At 44.7% G+C, this 17421-nt stretch overlaps 1 protein-coding gene across 10 annotated transcripts in view; it reads left to right on the top strand.

Annotated features, from left to right (window-relative positions):
* The window catches only part of LOC127472607 (arf-GAP with GTPase, ANK repeat and PH domain-containing protein 1), a 314949-nt gene that overhangs the window by 258168 nt on the left and 39360 nt on the right, over positions 1 to 17421 (top strand). For 9 of the 10 annotated variants that reach the window (XM_051791074.1, XM_051791078.1, XM_051791075.1 and 6 more), the window contains 3 exons: positions 10017 to 10171; positions 11637 to 11727; positions 17189 to 17411. In XM_051791074.1, the coding sequence (XP_051647034.1) occupies positions 10017 to 10171; positions 11637 to 11727; positions 17189 to 17411 (469 nt within the window). The other variant, XM_051791073.1, reaches the window with a different exon arrangement.

A 17421-nucleotide genomic window follows, 5' to 3' on the forward strand; every position in this document is an offset into this window, starting at 1 on the left:
TTACTGTTCTGTGTAAAGGATCAATTTTATTTTTTTTTCCCTTTCCAAATAAAGACCTTGATTTTGCAGTGATTTGCCAGGGGAGAAGGAAGGGAGGACCACAAACATTGATTGCATCAATGTCTGCTTGACACTCTTCAGAATAATTAGGTGATGCCCAGAGAAGCTGTGGCTGCCCCAGCCCTGGATGGGGCCAAGTTGGACAGGGCTTGGAGCAGCCTGGGCTAGTGGAAGGTGTCCCTGCCCATGGCAGGGGGTGGGACTGGGTGGGCTTTAAGGTCCATCCAGCCCAGGCCATTCTGTGGTTCTGTGATGATTTTAATGCCTCTGAGCTCAGCACTACAAATAGCATTTGTTGTTAAGAGGATTCAAGGTCATTACATCATCACTTCAATTTTTAAAGGCGATGATGTAAAAAGGAAGTTTAAGGGTGAACTCCAGGCACCAAGTGATCCCTACAGGCTTTTGGAGGAAAAGGAGCTCTTGTCAGGCTGTTCTGTCATGAATTAAATCGCATTTTACAGTAGCTGTTTTGTCTAGTCTTGTATCCTTTGCACAAATACTTCCTGCCTTTTTTTACTTCTCCTGGTCTGTTTTTGTCTATTCCAATAGCAGATCCATTTAATCTTGTCATGTCACATTGTAGAGACTGAAAGAAAAATCCTTCTCAAGAGTTTTTCTGTCTGGGCCGTGGATTGGAGAGGCTGAGTGGTCCTGTGTGCATTTTCTGTGTGGAACTCTTCACTTGTTAACAGGCTCGTGCTTGTATTTTACTTCACATGCTTTTTGATGTTTCTTTTCTCCCCTTTTTCATTGATTTTCTTTCTTTTTTTTTTTTTTTGGTCCCCTTCTTTTTCTTTATTTTTATTCTCTTTTTTTTCTCTTCCCCTCCTGCTCTCTGGACGCAGCCAAACGCAAAGCTTGGAAACTAAACCGTGTTGGTAGCCTGCGAAATATTTACAGCAGCAGCAGCACCAACACCGAAGGTAACAAACCCACCCGTCCCAGATGGAAACCTCCTCTCTTCCCCCTTTTTTTTAACCCTCTTCTCCAAAACTTCGTGCTCCTTGCCTCTGTCCCTTCCCCAGTGTGGGCATGGAAGTGAGCTTTGCCCCGAGCATGCCTGTCCCACCCGTGTTTGCAGAGTCATTCCACCTGGGCTTTCCGTCTCTCTGGTTGTGCCTTTTACTTTGCCATTTGTGTTCCTTTCAGCTTACTTAAATCTTGACCTTTCCCTCTAGTCGTGGAGTGGTGATGTTTAAATTACTTCAGGAACCCATTTTCTCCTTTTATTTTTTTTTTTCAGGAGATACATATATATTTTCCCTTTCTCCGTGTGGGCACTCAATGTAATATTTCCCAAGTTATTACAGTTTTTAAAAGTGTTAGTATCAGGTGTAATGATCTGTAGCCAAATACAATAGTGTGCCGTGACATTTAAGTAACAATCTTAATTTGTTTTGTGCAAGCCTTCTCCATAATGCTCTTTGCAGCTCTAATCCAGAGGCGAGACAGTGCCGGGTCATTTGCATGTGCTGCTCTTGCTTGTAAATTCTGGATATTGTTGTATTTCTAAAGGTCACCTGGTGCCAAAGTTCACAAATTGACTTACATTGCTTTTTTTCCCACCCAAGACAGCCGTCATGCCTTTTGTATAATAGCACATGGAATTTTATATATTTATTTCCCCCTCCCCACACCTCCACCTTCGTTTGAACAACACAATTATAAACTGCCTTTTTATATATATATATTTTTTTTTTATTATTACAAATGTCAAAGGTCAGAATTACTTGGAAACCAGGCAAGGAGAGGGGGTGAAAAAAACACTCCAGCACCACCATCTCCAGCAGCATGGAAGAGGGATGGAGTAAGAAACAGGGAATGCAAAATAGGTCACAACTCAGTAATCTCGCTGGAAGGGAGGGGGATTTTTTTTTCTCTTCACTTAAGTGCAAACCAAATGGGTCAAGTAATGGCGAGCGCCTGCCCTAACACTAATTGACTTATTTTGGAATGATTATAACTGTAATATTTTTCTTAATGTCACTGTTTTCTGGGCTGTTGATTTTAGTGATTGCCAAGCGGTGGCATTAAATCTCTTGTAAATTTTAAATTGCGAGCTATTTCTGTAAACAAGTCCCTCTGTTCACATCCTGGTCATTAACCTTTGGTGATTTATATCACCCTCCTTTTTTTGCACAATTACAGCTAGTTGCTCTCCCTGCCAAACAAAGTGTGTGCAGGAAACAAAACTGGGATTTTATTCCAGCTTGTTAAGGCAGCTTTTTTAAAGTGTAATTTTATTTTGTTTCTCAGTCTAAACATAACATCATTACCTTTCAGAGCTGTCTTTTTTGTTCTTTTCTTTTCAAAACACAATGAGAGAAAATGATTGTCAGATAGTCATAAGATTTGATTGGGTTTTTTCCCCCCACTTTCCTCTTTAGTAATTTTTAATTTTCTCTATAGTTGCTGATCTTTATCTCCCAGCCAAATTTTTCTTCTAATCAGCATATTTGTTGTTCCAGGTTTACTGCTTGAGAAGCTTGTGATTTTATATCTACCTGTTACTAAATCGCAGCAGGGAAACAAATATATAGAATTCCCTTGTGTTTCACGGACAAAGGTTTTTTTAGGGCATGTCTATTTTCAGGGATGTTTTATCTTACTCATCAAACTAAGGATCAAAGACACCGTGGTATGGGAATGTAGTCCTGCTGGCCATGGCCCAAAGAGTTTTGAGACACAGAATGAAATTCTAAAATTAGGCAAATGAATCTTTATTTGGATGTTTTCTCCCGCCTAAAAACTGCAGGTTCAGAGTTCTCCATAGCTTTGAGCTGGTCCCTTCAGCCCCTCTGTGAGAGCTGCAGTGGTGAGACGGGCGCATGTCGAGTTAATGAGCATTGTGGGCATTAAAGCCACGTGCTTCCATAATTGTGCCTTCAGAAAAGAGAACGAGGATGGGAAATGACAGTCCAGGATAACAAATCTGCTCTGGTGCTCAGCTCGTGTTTGCTCAGTTGCACCTATTTACACACCAAAAATATTTCCATCCCTTCAGTCTGGGTTCTAAAGTCTTGGAGCAGAAAGCAGCCTCTCCAGTGATTTTTGTCGCTATTTTTAGGTATTCTCTGTGCTTCTGGGTAGCCAGTCTCAGGTTAGGGTGGAGAACTGTGCAGCTCAGGTGCTGCAGCTGTGCCGAGGGGGTGTGAGGGTGCCCAGCCTGGTGGCATCCTGGAGCATCCTCCGTCCGTGGGGCTCCTCCCTCTTGGCTGTTGGACGGCAAAAGCAGTGCTGTGGGTGGGCAAGGGGGGGATTTTCACAGGGTGTAAGAGCCCTGAAGGACTCTACCTTCTGAGGGCACTACAGAATCCTTTAGGTTGGAAAAGCCCTCCAGGATTATCAAGTCCCCCCTGTGCCCAATCCCCACCTTGTCCCCCAGCCCAGAGCACTGAGTGACATGTCCAGGCCTTCCTGGGACACCTCCAGGGTGGGGACTCCAAACCTCCCTGGGCAGCCCCTGCCAAGGCCTGACCATCCTTTCCAGAAGAAATTCTTCCTGATGCCCTGAACCTCCCATGGCACAGCTTGAGGCTTGTCCTCTTGTCCTGTCACTTGTTCCTTGGGAAAAAACACCAGCCCTACCTGGCTCCACCCTCCTGTCAGGTGGAAAGGAGGTAAAAATTCCACAACTCTGTCCTCCATCAGTTTTTATCATTGCAAGAAATCTTACTCTCGTGAATTTTAGGATTTTCCTAAACTCTTAGTTTTCAGATCTGGGTTTTTTCTATAGGGAGCCACTGACAAGTGAAAAAGTCCCACCCACTCCCTGTTGCAGGCAGCCAGGCTTTAAGCAATCCTTTGATTCTCCAGGGGGGGAAAATATCTAGTAGCAGTGAGTTATGCTTGAAACAAACCCCACTCTGGTGTTAAGACCTGCTGGAATCACTGGCACCTGCTATCATTGGAGTGCTGTTAAAATAGAGAATTATTTCTCTGTATCAGCAGACTGAGGCTGGGTTGGACAGGTCTTGGCACAGCCCGGGGTAGGGGAAGATGTCCCTGCCCATGGCAGGGCGTGGAATGAGGAGAGCTTTAAGGTCCCTTCCCACCCAAACTAGTCTGGGATTCTGTGATTTTATGATTTTGCAGCAGAGTGGAAAGGATCATCTTTATGGAATTTAATGCCTGGCCTCTGCATGCTGTGGTTTAACCTGCATAAAGATATTAAATCTTCATTTTTCCACTCTTCTCAGTTACATATGTGATTTTAAACAGTGCTGGGTCAGATTTGCCAGGCACTGATGGGCAACCTTTAGTTTGGATATTCATGAACCCCCAACCTCCCTTTGGTTTCAGAGTTAGTGATGCCTTTGCTGCCATGGTGCTGTGCCTGTGCAGGAAGTTACATCCTGCATAAACTGAATTTTTAAAGTTTTTTAGAAGTCTTGGCATCCAAATAAAACAACAAATCCGTATGGTAGGGGGGGGTTCAGTGCCTTTCATCAGCAGTTTGTCACTCGTGGGCAGCAATATAAAACAGTATAAAATTCTTCCAGTGGAATACAACCTTTATCAAGAGCTGTGGGCAAGCAAAAGCAGAGCTCTATTGTCCTGATAGGGTTGATTTTCAGAACTAATTAGATTTAGACACTGGGTTTGGAAAGGGGAGAGAAGTATTAGCATAGCCATGCCCAGTGGGACATGGCACAAATATTTCCTTAATTGAGGCTGCTAATAAACATACATCTGCCAAGTTAGGGGGGTAATTTACACCGAGTGGCAAAAGGTGAGGAGAGTTAACGTTATACAGGATGTAAATAACACAAACTGTGTGTCGTAAACATCTCACAGTGCGTGGCAGGGCACCTCAGCAGCTCCTGCTTGCCACCCTTTTGAAAGGGTGGAGGGTTATGAGGATGGTGCTTGAGCAGAAGAGATTTTTGCAAGAGGAAGGAGGGCGTGATGAAAAGGGAGCTGAACTGGGTCTGGGTGTTACTGGAGGCAGGCATGAGTAGCATTCCAGCTGGAACCACAGCCCTTGAAGGGGCCTTCAGGGGTGTTTGAAATGCACCACTGAGAATCTTCTGGTGCTGCACTTGACTTCTTGTTTCTGGGAAGTGTTTGCTGGACGTGCCGGACGTGCGTGGTGAGTTACTGTTGATCAGCACCAGCACCCCCTGATGACAACTACCTTGGGCAAAGTCTGGTTGCCTTGGAAGCCAGAACATTTATTTATTTATTTATTTATTTATTTATTTATTTATTTATTTATTTATATTTCTGATTCTGGCAAAATATTGCTGGGTGCCAGTGAGAAACACCTTAAGCCTGGCGAGTCCTTGATTTATACCCATGAAAGTGGTTGGAGTTGATGATCTTGGAGGTCTTTTCCAACCTGAACGGTGCTATCATTTTATGATCCTGTGAAAGACAGGAATATTTTTTTGTTTAAAAGCTGACTTTTGGGATGGGTGTAATGGGTGTACTTTCTCACTGTACAGTGGCTGGCAGAGAAGAGCCCTTGCCTTCTGTTGACTTTCAGTGCTGAAAGGTTGGACCAGGTGATCCTTGACGTCCCTTCTGACCTGATACTCGATGATTTTGTGACTTTGAACTGTGCTTGTTCAAACACTGGTGCAAGGTGTCTGTGGCTATTTATACAGTTCTTAATATTGAGAATAAAATAGGTTGGAAGTGGGAATTGATATCAAAGTGATTCCTGCATGTTCTTTAGAACAGCTCTTGCCAGGTACCAAGAGGCGTCACCGCTTCTGGACCCTCGTTTTCCCTACATTTTCATCAACTTAATTGAGTTCTCTGGAAGAAGTTATAGACTAATTGTATCCTGTGGTAATTTTCAGTGTAGTTTTCTAAATCTGATCTCTGTCACACACCACAGACACAGGCAGTGGGGCTGTGCCTAAGTGTTTATTTTCTCTTGCACAATCCTTTGCTTCTCAGAAATTGTCTCTGGTTTTCCAGAAGTGGGTGGGCTGTGGCAATGTCTGGCTTTTGGCAGAGCAAAACAAAATGTGAATTCAGGTTAAATGCAGTAACTTGACTATGGAAGGATGATGGTGAAAAGAGTACCATGGAATCCCAGACTGGTTTGGGTTGGAAGGGACCTCAAAGCTCATCCAGTCTCATCCCTTGCCATGGGCAGGGACACCTTCCACTAGCCCAGGTTGCTCCAAGCCCCGTCCAGCCTGGCCTTGGACACTTCCAGGGATCCAGGGGCAGCCACAGCTTCTCTGGGCAACCTGTGCCAGGGCCTGCCCACCCTTATGTGCAGCATCACCAGTGGTATTGTGTAACTTTTTGGAAGTGCTGTGGTGGCTCTTGTGGTCTGGGGGTTTTCCTAAAATTCATGGAATGCACTCCCACTTCCACTAACAGAAAAACAATCCCTTATGCTTTAGGTTCCGTGTCATCACAGTCTCAGGGTTTTGGCTCATTTCCCATCCCAGCCACCCCTCCCACTCTAAAAAAAAGGCAAAACAAACAACAACAACAACATTTTAGATATCTCCTGTTGATAATAGCTTCCAAATGGAAGTCAGTGGCAGCTGGTTCTTCGCACTTTAACCCTTCCTCTGCTGCCCTTCCAGGAAATAATTGATGACTGATTGGCCCATTAACCTTTTTTTTTTTTAAAAAAAAAGTTTGACAGCCTGAACTTGTGTAATGAGGAGGGATTCCTGGTGAAATCAGGCTGATGGCTGAGTTGCTTGCCCCTGAGGATGCAGAATTAGCCCCGTGGGACCTCGTCTGCATAGAAACTGGACACAATTAGTGTAATATCCGGTGTTATTAATGTAGTTTGGAGTAATTGGGCAGGTTGATTTCGACAGGTTGATGGTGCTAAAATACTATTATAGTGGACCTTTCCATGACTAACTGTTAAACATGGAAAACTGTTTAATAAAATTTTGTGATTGGGCTCACAGGGATTTAAATAGCACAACCTATAATTTGACTGAAGAGTAAAACTGAACAATTTCATCCTGCTGCCTGGATTCTCCTGTTCCCGTGTGCAGTGGTTAAGGATGTACAGGTTTGCTCCCTGTCTTTTGTAGGCGTTGCCTGGGGGTGACATGGAGCAGGCAGTGCTGCTTTTGTTTCACAGTGGAGCTTAGGAAAAACAAATTGGTGTGTTTAAGCAGGGAAGGCATGGGGAAGGTGTGTTCAACTGGCACAGCTTTTTAGGGACCGTGGAGTCCAGCCATTAACACAGCACCACCATATTCACCAGTGAACCACGTCCCCAAGTGCCACACTCACGTGCCTTTCAAACACCTCCAGGGATGGGGACTCCACCACCTCCCTGGGCAGCCCCTGCCAAGGCCTGACCACCCTTTCCAGGGAGAAATTCCTCCTCATGTCCTACCTACCCCTCCCCTGGCACAGCTGGAGGCCGTTCCCTCTCCTCCTGTCCCTTGTTCCCTGGGAGCAGAGCCCGACCCCCCCCGGCTCCCCCCTCCTGTCAGGGGGTTGCAGAGCCAGAAGGTCCCCCCTGAGCCTCCTTTTCTCCAGGCTGAGCCCCCCCAGCTCCCTCAGCTGCTCCTGCTGCTCCAACCCCTTCCCCAGCTCCGTTCCCTTCCCTGGACACACTCCAGGACCAGTATCTCACCTGGGCAAACCAGCTTCCTTTGCTTGATCACCATTATTCAGTGGGAGATCAGAGGGTTCAGTGTTGCTGCAGCTTGGTTGTGCATAACTCCTTCAAGGTTTGGAATCCTAATGCTGGGAAGTCGCCTCAAACTTAAAAGCAGGGTGGATTGGTGCAGGAGTGGTGCAGAGACACTCCAATATACACCATGTATGCTGTTGAGTGTTAGTTATATACCCTGTATTCAAATTGTTGCTCTTTGGGTGGTCAGCCTTACCAGTGCACTGGAGAAGTCCCTCTCATTGTCCTTTTCTGGGTCTCTGCATCCCTATAGTCTTGTGCCTGCGTAAAAAGGAGGAAGCGTGGGGAATTTTTACCTTAAGGTGGCAAAATGACCATTTTGACTAACAGGCAGCTCCTGCAGCTTGTACCAGACCTTTGGCTTACAGGGGAGTGGCGTGGTGGGTGATCAGGTGTAGAAGAGTTTAACTGTGTGATCCTACAGGAGACAGAGCACAGGACCGAACAGAATTTCATTTATGGTGCAGGTAGTTCCTCTTACATCTTCCTCAGGAACAGGAGAGCTCTGTTTGATAAATGAGGCTTTTCCCACGATTTATTCGTAACATTTTGGGTAATGATTCTACCTGTTTGTAACACAGTGTTGCTAAAATAGAAAAGTAGTTGTAGCTGTACAGCTGGATCATTAATGTTTGGCCCAAGGGAACAACATGGAGCTGTGTCGGGGGGATTTAGGCTGGATCTCAGGGAAAGGTTCTTCCCTCAGAGGGTGGTTGGGCACTGCCCAGGCTCCCCAGGGCAGTGGGCACAGCCCCAAGGCTGCCAGAGCTCCAGGAGGGTTTCGACAATGCCCTCAGGGACAGGGTGGGATTGTTGGGGTGTCCTGGGCAGGGCCAGGAGTTGGACCTTGTGGGTCCCTTTCAGCTCAAGATATTCTGTGATTCTATGATTTCTTTTCCCACTTATTCCACACACTGTGTTCTTAGTAAAACTGCTGCTTCAGGTGCTCTCCTGCACCTGAAAATAAGCTTCAACTCCATGTTTATTCCCACCTCAAGGTGCAAAGTAACCTTCTGCTAGCATGGAGTTTATCCAAGCAAACCCCACAGGTTGGGAAGATGACCGGCAGTGGCAGCAGTGCTGCCTTTAGAGCTCGTGCTGGATTTGTCCCTTGTCTGTGCCTGCCTGGGGATGAGAGGGAACAGGGTAGTTCGTGTCTCTGAATATATAATAAGTCATTACCAGACAAAATGCTCTTTCTAAAGCTCGTTATGGCTGATGTTCACCAGAGTTTTGTGCTCTTATTATTCTTTTCTTTCATGCTTCATGCGAGCCCTTCCCAATTCCACTTGCTCTGTTTTCAGCTTCCTTGATTTTTTAATTTGCCATTGGTGTCCCATGTGTAGGTAGAGTGTGTGTCCATTTATTGCAGTTCTGCTGGTATTTTCTTGTGCTGCTCCTCTGGCCTGAATACTTGTCCTTATCCTGCAGTAGCCCTAAGGATATTCCTCTGACCCTCTCTGCTGGCTGCTCAGATCATTTTCTCATCTCCCATATCGAACGTGAATGTTGAATAGGTTGAACTGATTTTAATCCTGTATTATATCCCAGTGATTATTATTATTATCCCAGTGTTTATGCTGTGGAGGAGAAAATGTACACATCTCTTTAATATATCTGTGCATGTAAAAACTGCTTGAAAGAAGAGGGTAAATTGTTAAATTTTCTGTATTGTCAGCTCTTTATAGTCCATTCTTCTTTTATTTTGTGGCACACTTTGATTTTTACATTATGTAGCTCTTAGCACCTCAGGTTTAAAACAAATAGTGCTTGTTGGCCACTTAATGTTTGAGAAAGGTACAGATTTGACACCAAACTCACAAACACACCCAGGAACTGAGTGTTTTCCCAAACCAGGGCTTTATCTACATAACATTTGAAGGGAAAAAGCAGCAGATCCACACATTGTTTCCTGGTGCCTTGTGCAGGGATCCAGGCTCAAACCTCAGCCCTGCGTTTGTGTGGTCTGGAATCCCAGAATGGTTTGGGCTGGAAGGGACCTTAAAACCCATCTCGTTCCACCCCCTGCCATGGGCAGGGACACCTTCCACTAGCCCAGGTTGCTCCAAGCCCCATCCAACCTGGCCTTGGACACTTCCAGGGATGGGGCAGCCACAGCTTCTCTGGGCAACCTGTGCCAGGGCCTCTCCACCCTCACAGGGAACAATTCCTTCCCAATATCCCACCTAACCCTGCCCTCTTTCAGCTTAAAGCTGTTATGTTATATTGCAGAAATTCTCATCAACCAAGATTGTTTAAGCTAATTGTCAATATCCTTAACTCAGTCTCTTCTTCCTATTGTGATTTTTTTGTTCAGAACAAGAAGAAAACTTTGAGTTTATCATCGTGTCTCTCACCGGCCAGACTTGGCACTTTGAAGCCACCACGTATGAGGAAAGGGACGCCTGGGTCCAAGCCATAGAGAGTCAGATCTTGGCCAGTTTACAGTCGTGTGAGAGCAGCAAGAACAAGGTATGGTGCACAGAGTAACACTGACAATAACTGAGGGATCTTGATTTGGCTTTCATCATTCAGATGAAAGCCAAATCAAGAACTCTGCATTTTAAACCTGTACTCCTGGAGGAATGTGTGCGTTACACCCACAGCAGAGTTGGGGCTTCCTGGGGCAAACATGGCCTAAGAGGAGCAGGTTTCCACCTTGAAATGCTTTTGTATGATGGCAGGAGGGATTAGTTCTCCTTTCCTGGCAAAATAAATGTTTAAAATCTGAGACATCTTCAGCCAGTGCTTATGTTTGGGAGAACATCTTAAGTCAATGTGTCTGCAAACACTTCACAGTTAGAGTGCAAGGTGCTGAGTGGTGGTTGAGGGAGAGAAATGGGCAATAACTGTAAAATAAAGACTTGTAGATCCTTTAATATTACCCACCTAACAGTTGTCTTTCATGATTTTATATTGCAAGGAGGAAACTCATATTTTGAATTTAATGCCTACTTTCCTTGCCCTGAGGTACCAGAGTAGATCAAACACCAGTCATTACCATCACCACAGTATAATTTACTTCCCATTTTCTTTTAAAAAGTGTATTTATTTCCAATATGCATTACTGAGGTGGAGGAAAATCACAGTGTACATGTTTTCTTGCTTTTTGTGGATTCACACATTCTGATGTGTGTTAGGGGAGCACAGAACAGGAAGTTTGCACCTTAACACCTACACAGAAATATTGATACAAAAGAGGATAAAGAGTGACTGGTAAGTGGCTCGGAGAGGTTCTCAAAACATGTCAGAAGAGCTGGCTGGAACAGCAAAGGGCAGGTTTAGGAGGTGTCCCATGGAGAAGGTATTTCCACCTGCAAGACCTGGTCCTTGTCCTGCTTGAATCACTGTGTCTCAAAGAGTCCAGCCCTTGGTGCAGGTCACAGTTGGCTTCTCAGAGAGCCCTCCAGACACTTCAGCTGGGTAGAGCTGAACTGCTGAACAACTGTGTGTTGTCACAGCCTCCTCAGGTCCAGGTAGAGGTCACGGGCAGGTCATCGTGGAGAGAATTCAAATGGGAGCCATCAGGTGAAATCGTGACCTTTTCATGATAAAAAGGTTTCAGCTGCTTTTGCAAACCACCCCTTAGTCTTCATTAGCAAGAGCATGCACATCAATAAAAGAAATTGATCTCAGGAAATACTGTTCTTATTTATCTCCAGGAGCAAACCTGCACTGTGACTGCTGTTCTTGGGAAGGGGGCTCATTTCCACGCTCAGTTTTCCTCTGTGCTGTCTCCCCACTTGTTAGAATCCAGGCTGGAGCCCCCAGAAGCCTTGGAGGTGCCAAAAGATCACTATTTCTTGCGAGGCAAACCCAAGACTTGAGGTTTCTTGCTCCCATTCCTTCGCCCTTGCTCTGCCCTGTGGGTTTGCTGCCGTTGTTCCTGCTCCCTGTGCCGGGTCCTGGTTGCTGACGCCTTCCCTTCCCTCCGCAGTCCCGCCTGACCAGCCAGAACGAGGCCATGGCCCTGCAGTCCATCAGGAACATCAGAGGCAACTCCCACTGCGTGGACTGTGAAGCACAGAGTAAGTACAGCCACTCACTTGAGCAGACTGACCTCTTTTCCTTGACCAAGACTCTCCTTGGCCCAGACTCGTGTGAACACCCACCAGAGGCTTTGTCTTTTCCTGTATTACATCCCAGATACTGTTTGCACGTTCCTTCTTCATTATGGAGTTTGCTTAATCAGACTTATTTGATGTTAATTTATAGCTCATATATGCTGCGTCAGATGCATCCTAATTTTTTCCCCTTGTTTCACATGCCACTTTAAATGTCAGCATTTCTGTACTTTCCTTTGAGTATAAAGAAAAAAGTTTGCTTTTTGACATCAGTTACTTCCATTTTCCTCCTTTGAGGGCACATGTGCCATGGTAATATTTTCAAAGAGGCAGAGCTTGATTGGTCTTCCTTTGGTTTGGTTTTTAGGGTTACTTGTCAGAAGAAACCAAAGTCATTGCTCATTATATCTGGATACTAGAAAACTGATTTGAGATTATTTTCTTCTTCCCCTTTGTGTTTCTTTCTCTTTTTTTATTTTCTAAAACATATACTTAGTGTTCAGAAGAGTGTTCTTGAGAATACTTTGAGCTGTGGTTCACCTCACTAACCCTGGCTCAGGTCATTATTCTGGTGCTCTTTAGTTCCAGGGGTTTGCAACAAAGCCACAAAAAGGAAGTTCTCTTGCTCTAAAGCAATTAGTTGTGGGAGCTGAAGGATTGAGAACTTGTGCATTTTTATTTCTTTGATATTTGGAAGTGAGAACTTTTCTTGCAATTTTTGCACATGTTTAAAATGGAAAAATATTCATTTATTTGGGTATATATATATATATATATATATATATGTATGTATTTTGTTAAGATTTGCTGTTTAGGGTTTTGCCTACTGGTCTAAGCCATTCTAAGACATCCCAGTTTAAAATGGACATTCATACCATACCAAGTGCTTTTACACAGTTTGGTCTTTATGTTCCACTCAAGGTGACCCAGCTCATGATAAACCAGGGACAGTGTTGGCTTGGCTGATATTTTAACACCCACAACCCAAAGCCACTCTTATTTATCAGTGTTCTTTCACACAGGTCTGGTGGTCATTGAGATTTCCACCAGGGCTTTGATGTAGTGCAGGTAGAAGGCAGGTGAGGTGGTGGAGGAGAGGGATGGAGTCTGTGAGTGACCTACATGTATATTTAGCTCATTTGAAATACTCCCTGCTGCCTGTGAGCAGAGCAGGGGGGCAGTGGAGCTCATTCCTGCTCCAGACTGACTGTTCAGCTGTGGGTGGCATTTTCCTAGACCCTACTAACTAGATATATAATATTTTATATTTATATATTTTATAGCTATATATGTTTCTAATATAAATATGTTGTAAATAATATTTCTGATAATTTTATGTTGACTATATATTTATATTTTATAAATATGTACATATGGGGGTTATAATTTATATATCTAACGTGCAGTCCCTTCACTGCAGACAACTTCCCACACCCACACACATCCTCCTGATGCATCTGTGATCCATCTCAGCTCTGCCCAGAATCCAGCTATCCCCAGTCAGGCACATATCCCAGGATTTATGCAGCCAGGCTGGATGTTTAATCAGGAAAATGACTGTGCAAGGAAGCAGCACTGGGTTTTTTTTTTTCATTTTTCTCTTTGTCCCCCTTGCAGCCAGACTGGGTCTCAGCCAGGTTCTTCGTGGGCCAGGCTGGCCACCCGTGCGTGGTGCCAGCAGGAGGGACGTGCCAGGAACACGTTGTAGGGAGAGGGCAGGGTGGCACAGCCCATTTTGGCAATGCTCTGTGGTGCAGCTTTTGAAGGGGGATGATTTTGGAATCCTCACTGGAACTGTTTGTGTTCTTAGAGATGATTTACACCCTCATCTTGCCCCTTGACCTTCCTGATTTTAAGGCCGCGGTCGTTCCTTTGGAAAAATGTGAGATATTTCCAAAGCAATGTATTTTAAAATGTAAACACACACACAGAGGAGGTGAACCTCAGCCTGCAGCTTTTTCTACAGGGCTTTGCTTTATTCCCTTTTCTCCCTTCCTGCCCTGCCTGGCAGGTCCTCACCCCCAAAAGCCCCAGCTCTCCCGTGGAACACTTACACAGTTTGCATCTCCACAGAGCCAGATGTTTGGGAGCAAAGGAATATGAGATGTTGCCATCTCTCAGCTCTGTTCAAGAGCCATCAATCTTCCACTTCAGAATTCTCATTCTTCCTCTTTCTAGAGCTCTTTGCCTTTTTAGCACTTTGTGCAGCACTTTGTTTCCCCAGGGAGTTTCTGCCTTGTTGGATGTTATTCCAGCAGCAGCTGTGTGCTGCCAGCACCCCAGCCCTTTGGCAACTTCCAGCTAAAGTTAGTCAAAGTTCTTATTTCTAACATTCCCATCCTAGAGCAAGAGGTGAGGCTAAGTGCTCTTTAGGTGCTGGAGTTTTTGCCCAAGATCTGATTTCATATTTCAGAAGCAAACTGGCAGTTCCTTTTCCCAGAGCACTCTCTCTGTCTAGAGAAGCCACTGAAGGGAGTGGCTTAGGCAAACCCAGCTAAATTTGCTGGATTTTGGCTCTTCCAGTCTTACAAAGATGAGACGATAAATATGAGCCACTCTTTTGAGGTGTCTGGAAAACATGGAACATCAGGTCTTTGCTGCTGCAGAGGAAAATAGGGAGGGCTTAAAAACAGAGTCTCATCGTGAGTTTTCCAGCCCAGGAGTCTCATCGCTTACTCTGGGGTATTTTGTATTTGAGAGCCAAACCCCGAGGTAATAATCTGGACAATCCTGTCCTACCCATCACAAGATACAGTTTTATGTGCAGAACAGGAGAAAACCCAAACCTCTCAAGGAATAGGAAAGTTGCAGAATTTTCTCTCTCTGCTGTGACTTGAGATGCCTTCACCCCTGCTGCTTCTTTCCCTGGCTTGTCTGCTCCTCCTTTCAGGGATTCCCTCTGCTCAGCCCATCTGACACCTGCTGAACTCAGATTTAGCATGGCAAAGCCTTTCCTGGGATCCAGAGGGGTGAAGGAGAGAGTGGGAGGGGTTATTCTCCCAAAAGAGCTTTCGCCTGCAAATGATCACTGTGACTGAGGTGCAAGGCACAGTGGGGAGGAGGCTTTTAGGGAAGGAGAGAGCCAAACATTTTGGAGAATATGGATAGCTGAATGTTGTTGGCTGGATATATTCAGTGATGCTAAAACCCTCATATTTTGATTGACAAATTGTGAATAAGTAAAAGAGGGGAAAGTAGCTTTATAACAGGTCTGGCTGCGCTGAGGGGGCTTTTCCTTCCTTTTACCATCAAACCTGGGTGTCCATCCTGGAGCAGAGCCTGCCCTGTGCTTGTAAGTATTGTGAGCATCCTCCAGTTCAGAATTACTCTTGGCATCAGCAGGAAAAGGATTTGGTTTTGTATCATCTTCTTAAAAGAAAAAAAACCCATGTTGAATAGTTAGAGCTTGTTAACCATGTGTGGATTCTTTGGTATGAATTGGTGAGAACAGTTTCACTTCTGTAACAAATTCAATCCTTGCCTTTCCCCATTTGCTACCTTCACACTCAGCTGTGTGTTGTCAGATTGTTGAAATTTAGAACAGTGTCTGGGTGACATTTCTTGGTTATGGCTTTGGGGACTCCTTCAGTGCTGCCAGCTGGGAGGACCCTTCCAACCCAAACCATTCTGTGATGCCCTGAAGTAGGTGAATATTTAGAGAATTTATTCAGTACAAAATACACTGGATATGCTTCAAGCTGACAGGTATTTGGGAGGGAGGTCAGGTCCTTAACATCAGTTCTGTCAGAATAATTGGAATAATATAAACCACTATTTTATTCTCTTGCTTCATTCTGAGTTCATGCCTCTTAGAGCTCATTGCACTTCTGATTTTTGTGAGGATAACCCTGACCCTTGTAGGTCAGGGATTTCATTCTGAGTCACAGGTTGCAAATTTTAAATTATTATCTGCAGTGTTTAAGTTTATACCAACAAATTGCTGTTTTTTCAGATTGTTTTCCCCATTGGCAAAACAACACTGGAGGTGATCTGAAGAATTATGCAGGAAAGGACTTAGTCCTGGTTGTCACACCAAAAGCTTAGAAAGCATGGCAGGAGTTCAGTCTCACTTTATACTTTGGAGATGTGGAATGATGTATGTGTATAATATAGATGTTATATTATCTGTAGTATGAGACTTGTTATGGGCAGAACAAAAGATGTGTTTTTCTGCTCAGGTGGAATAAGATGGGGGATTTTTCTTGTTGGGAATGTTTTTGGATTTCTGTGGACTGACTGAAAAATGTCAGTCAATGAATCAAAGTCCCACAGTGAAATGTGGGACTTTTCAATTAAAATTACCTGCTTTCCCTTCCTGTTTTTTGTCCAAACATGACACGGCAAAGAACTACAAAACATTTTGTTTCCATGTATTTTGGCTGCCAAAAATAACTTTTCAGTTTTGGGTTGCACAAAGTTAAAATGAGTCTTTGGATTAAATATTTCTGGAAGGAAGGTAGTGCTGGAAATTCATTTTCTGTCAGCTCTAAATTTTATTTAGATGGGTGTAAGAATTGCCTGCCCTCTTAGTTAATTACCATTTTCCTGCTTGGCATTTGGGATAGTCCTTTGGGATGCACAGGCATGAAGAGAAGATCTGACAGCAGGGGAGAGAAAAAAAAAACAACAAACATTCCTCTCATATGTCTTCAGTTGCATTTGTGAAAGTGAGTGTTTGTTGGAGAGAGGGTGATTCCTACAAATCTGGATTAAAATCACACAGGGCAGTGGCAAAAGAGTTGAACCATGCTGGGAAATGGAATTTCCCATCTTGCCTCAGGTTTGTCCCAGCCCTGTTGTTTGTGGGGTTATTCTAGGTGAGTGGAATCCTTCTGGCTCAAACACTAAAACTGGGGCTGTTCCAAGTGTCCCATTTCCATCTTAGTGCTGATCTTGGAGATGGAAACACCCCCCAGAGTGTGTCAGGGGTAAGAGCCATGTACGGCTGATGATAGGTGGGTGTTGAGGCAGTTGATGTGATTGGCAAGAGAGAATTTTGTTGTTGTTGTTCCTTATTTATTTTTTTTGTTGAGTTTTTTGTTCTTTATTTTTTTTTTCTCTTTTTCCCCTTGTAATTGGTTCTGAGCAGCTCAGGATGCCCAGGGAAGGCCTTTCTCCACTGCTTCACCACCTGCTGCCCATCACTGCACTTATATTTTGTTTCTCCTTTTCTCTCTAATTCGTAGTTTTTCTTTTGACTGGAGGTGGAGTGATACATCTTTTGAGACACCCCACTTTTTTTTTGTTTACTCCTTGAGGGTTTCTCAGAAGGGTTGGGATCTCCACTGGCATCTCCACTGACCCTACTCCAGCCCTCCCAGCTGCGCTTTCAGACAAGACACCCCTGGAGCCAAGCTCTTTATCCACAAGCAGCGTTCTGTTGGCTGTTTCACTGTCCTAATGGCTCGTGTCCCTCCTCCTGCAGACCCTGACTGGGCCAGCCTGAACCTGGGAGCCCTCATCTGCATCGAATGCTCAGGTATCCACCGCAACCTCGGCACGCACCTGTCCCGGGTGCGCTCCCTGGACCTGGACGACTGGCCCATCGAGCTCATCAAGGTGATGTCGGCCATCGGCAACGAGCTGGCCAACAGTGTGTGGGAGGAGAACAGCCAAGGCCACATGAAGCCCTCATCAGACTCCTCGAGGTGGGTTTGC

The sequence above is a fragment of the Manacus candei genome, unplaced genomic scaffold, assembly GCF_025592945.1.
Source record: "Manacus candei isolate 608988 ecotype Guabito, Panama unplaced genomic scaffold, ASM2559294v1 h1tg000029l, whole genome shotgun sequence".
Classification (NCBI taxonomy): domain Eukaryota; kingdom Metazoa; phylum Chordata; class Aves; order Passeriformes; family Pipridae; genus Manacus; species Manacus candei.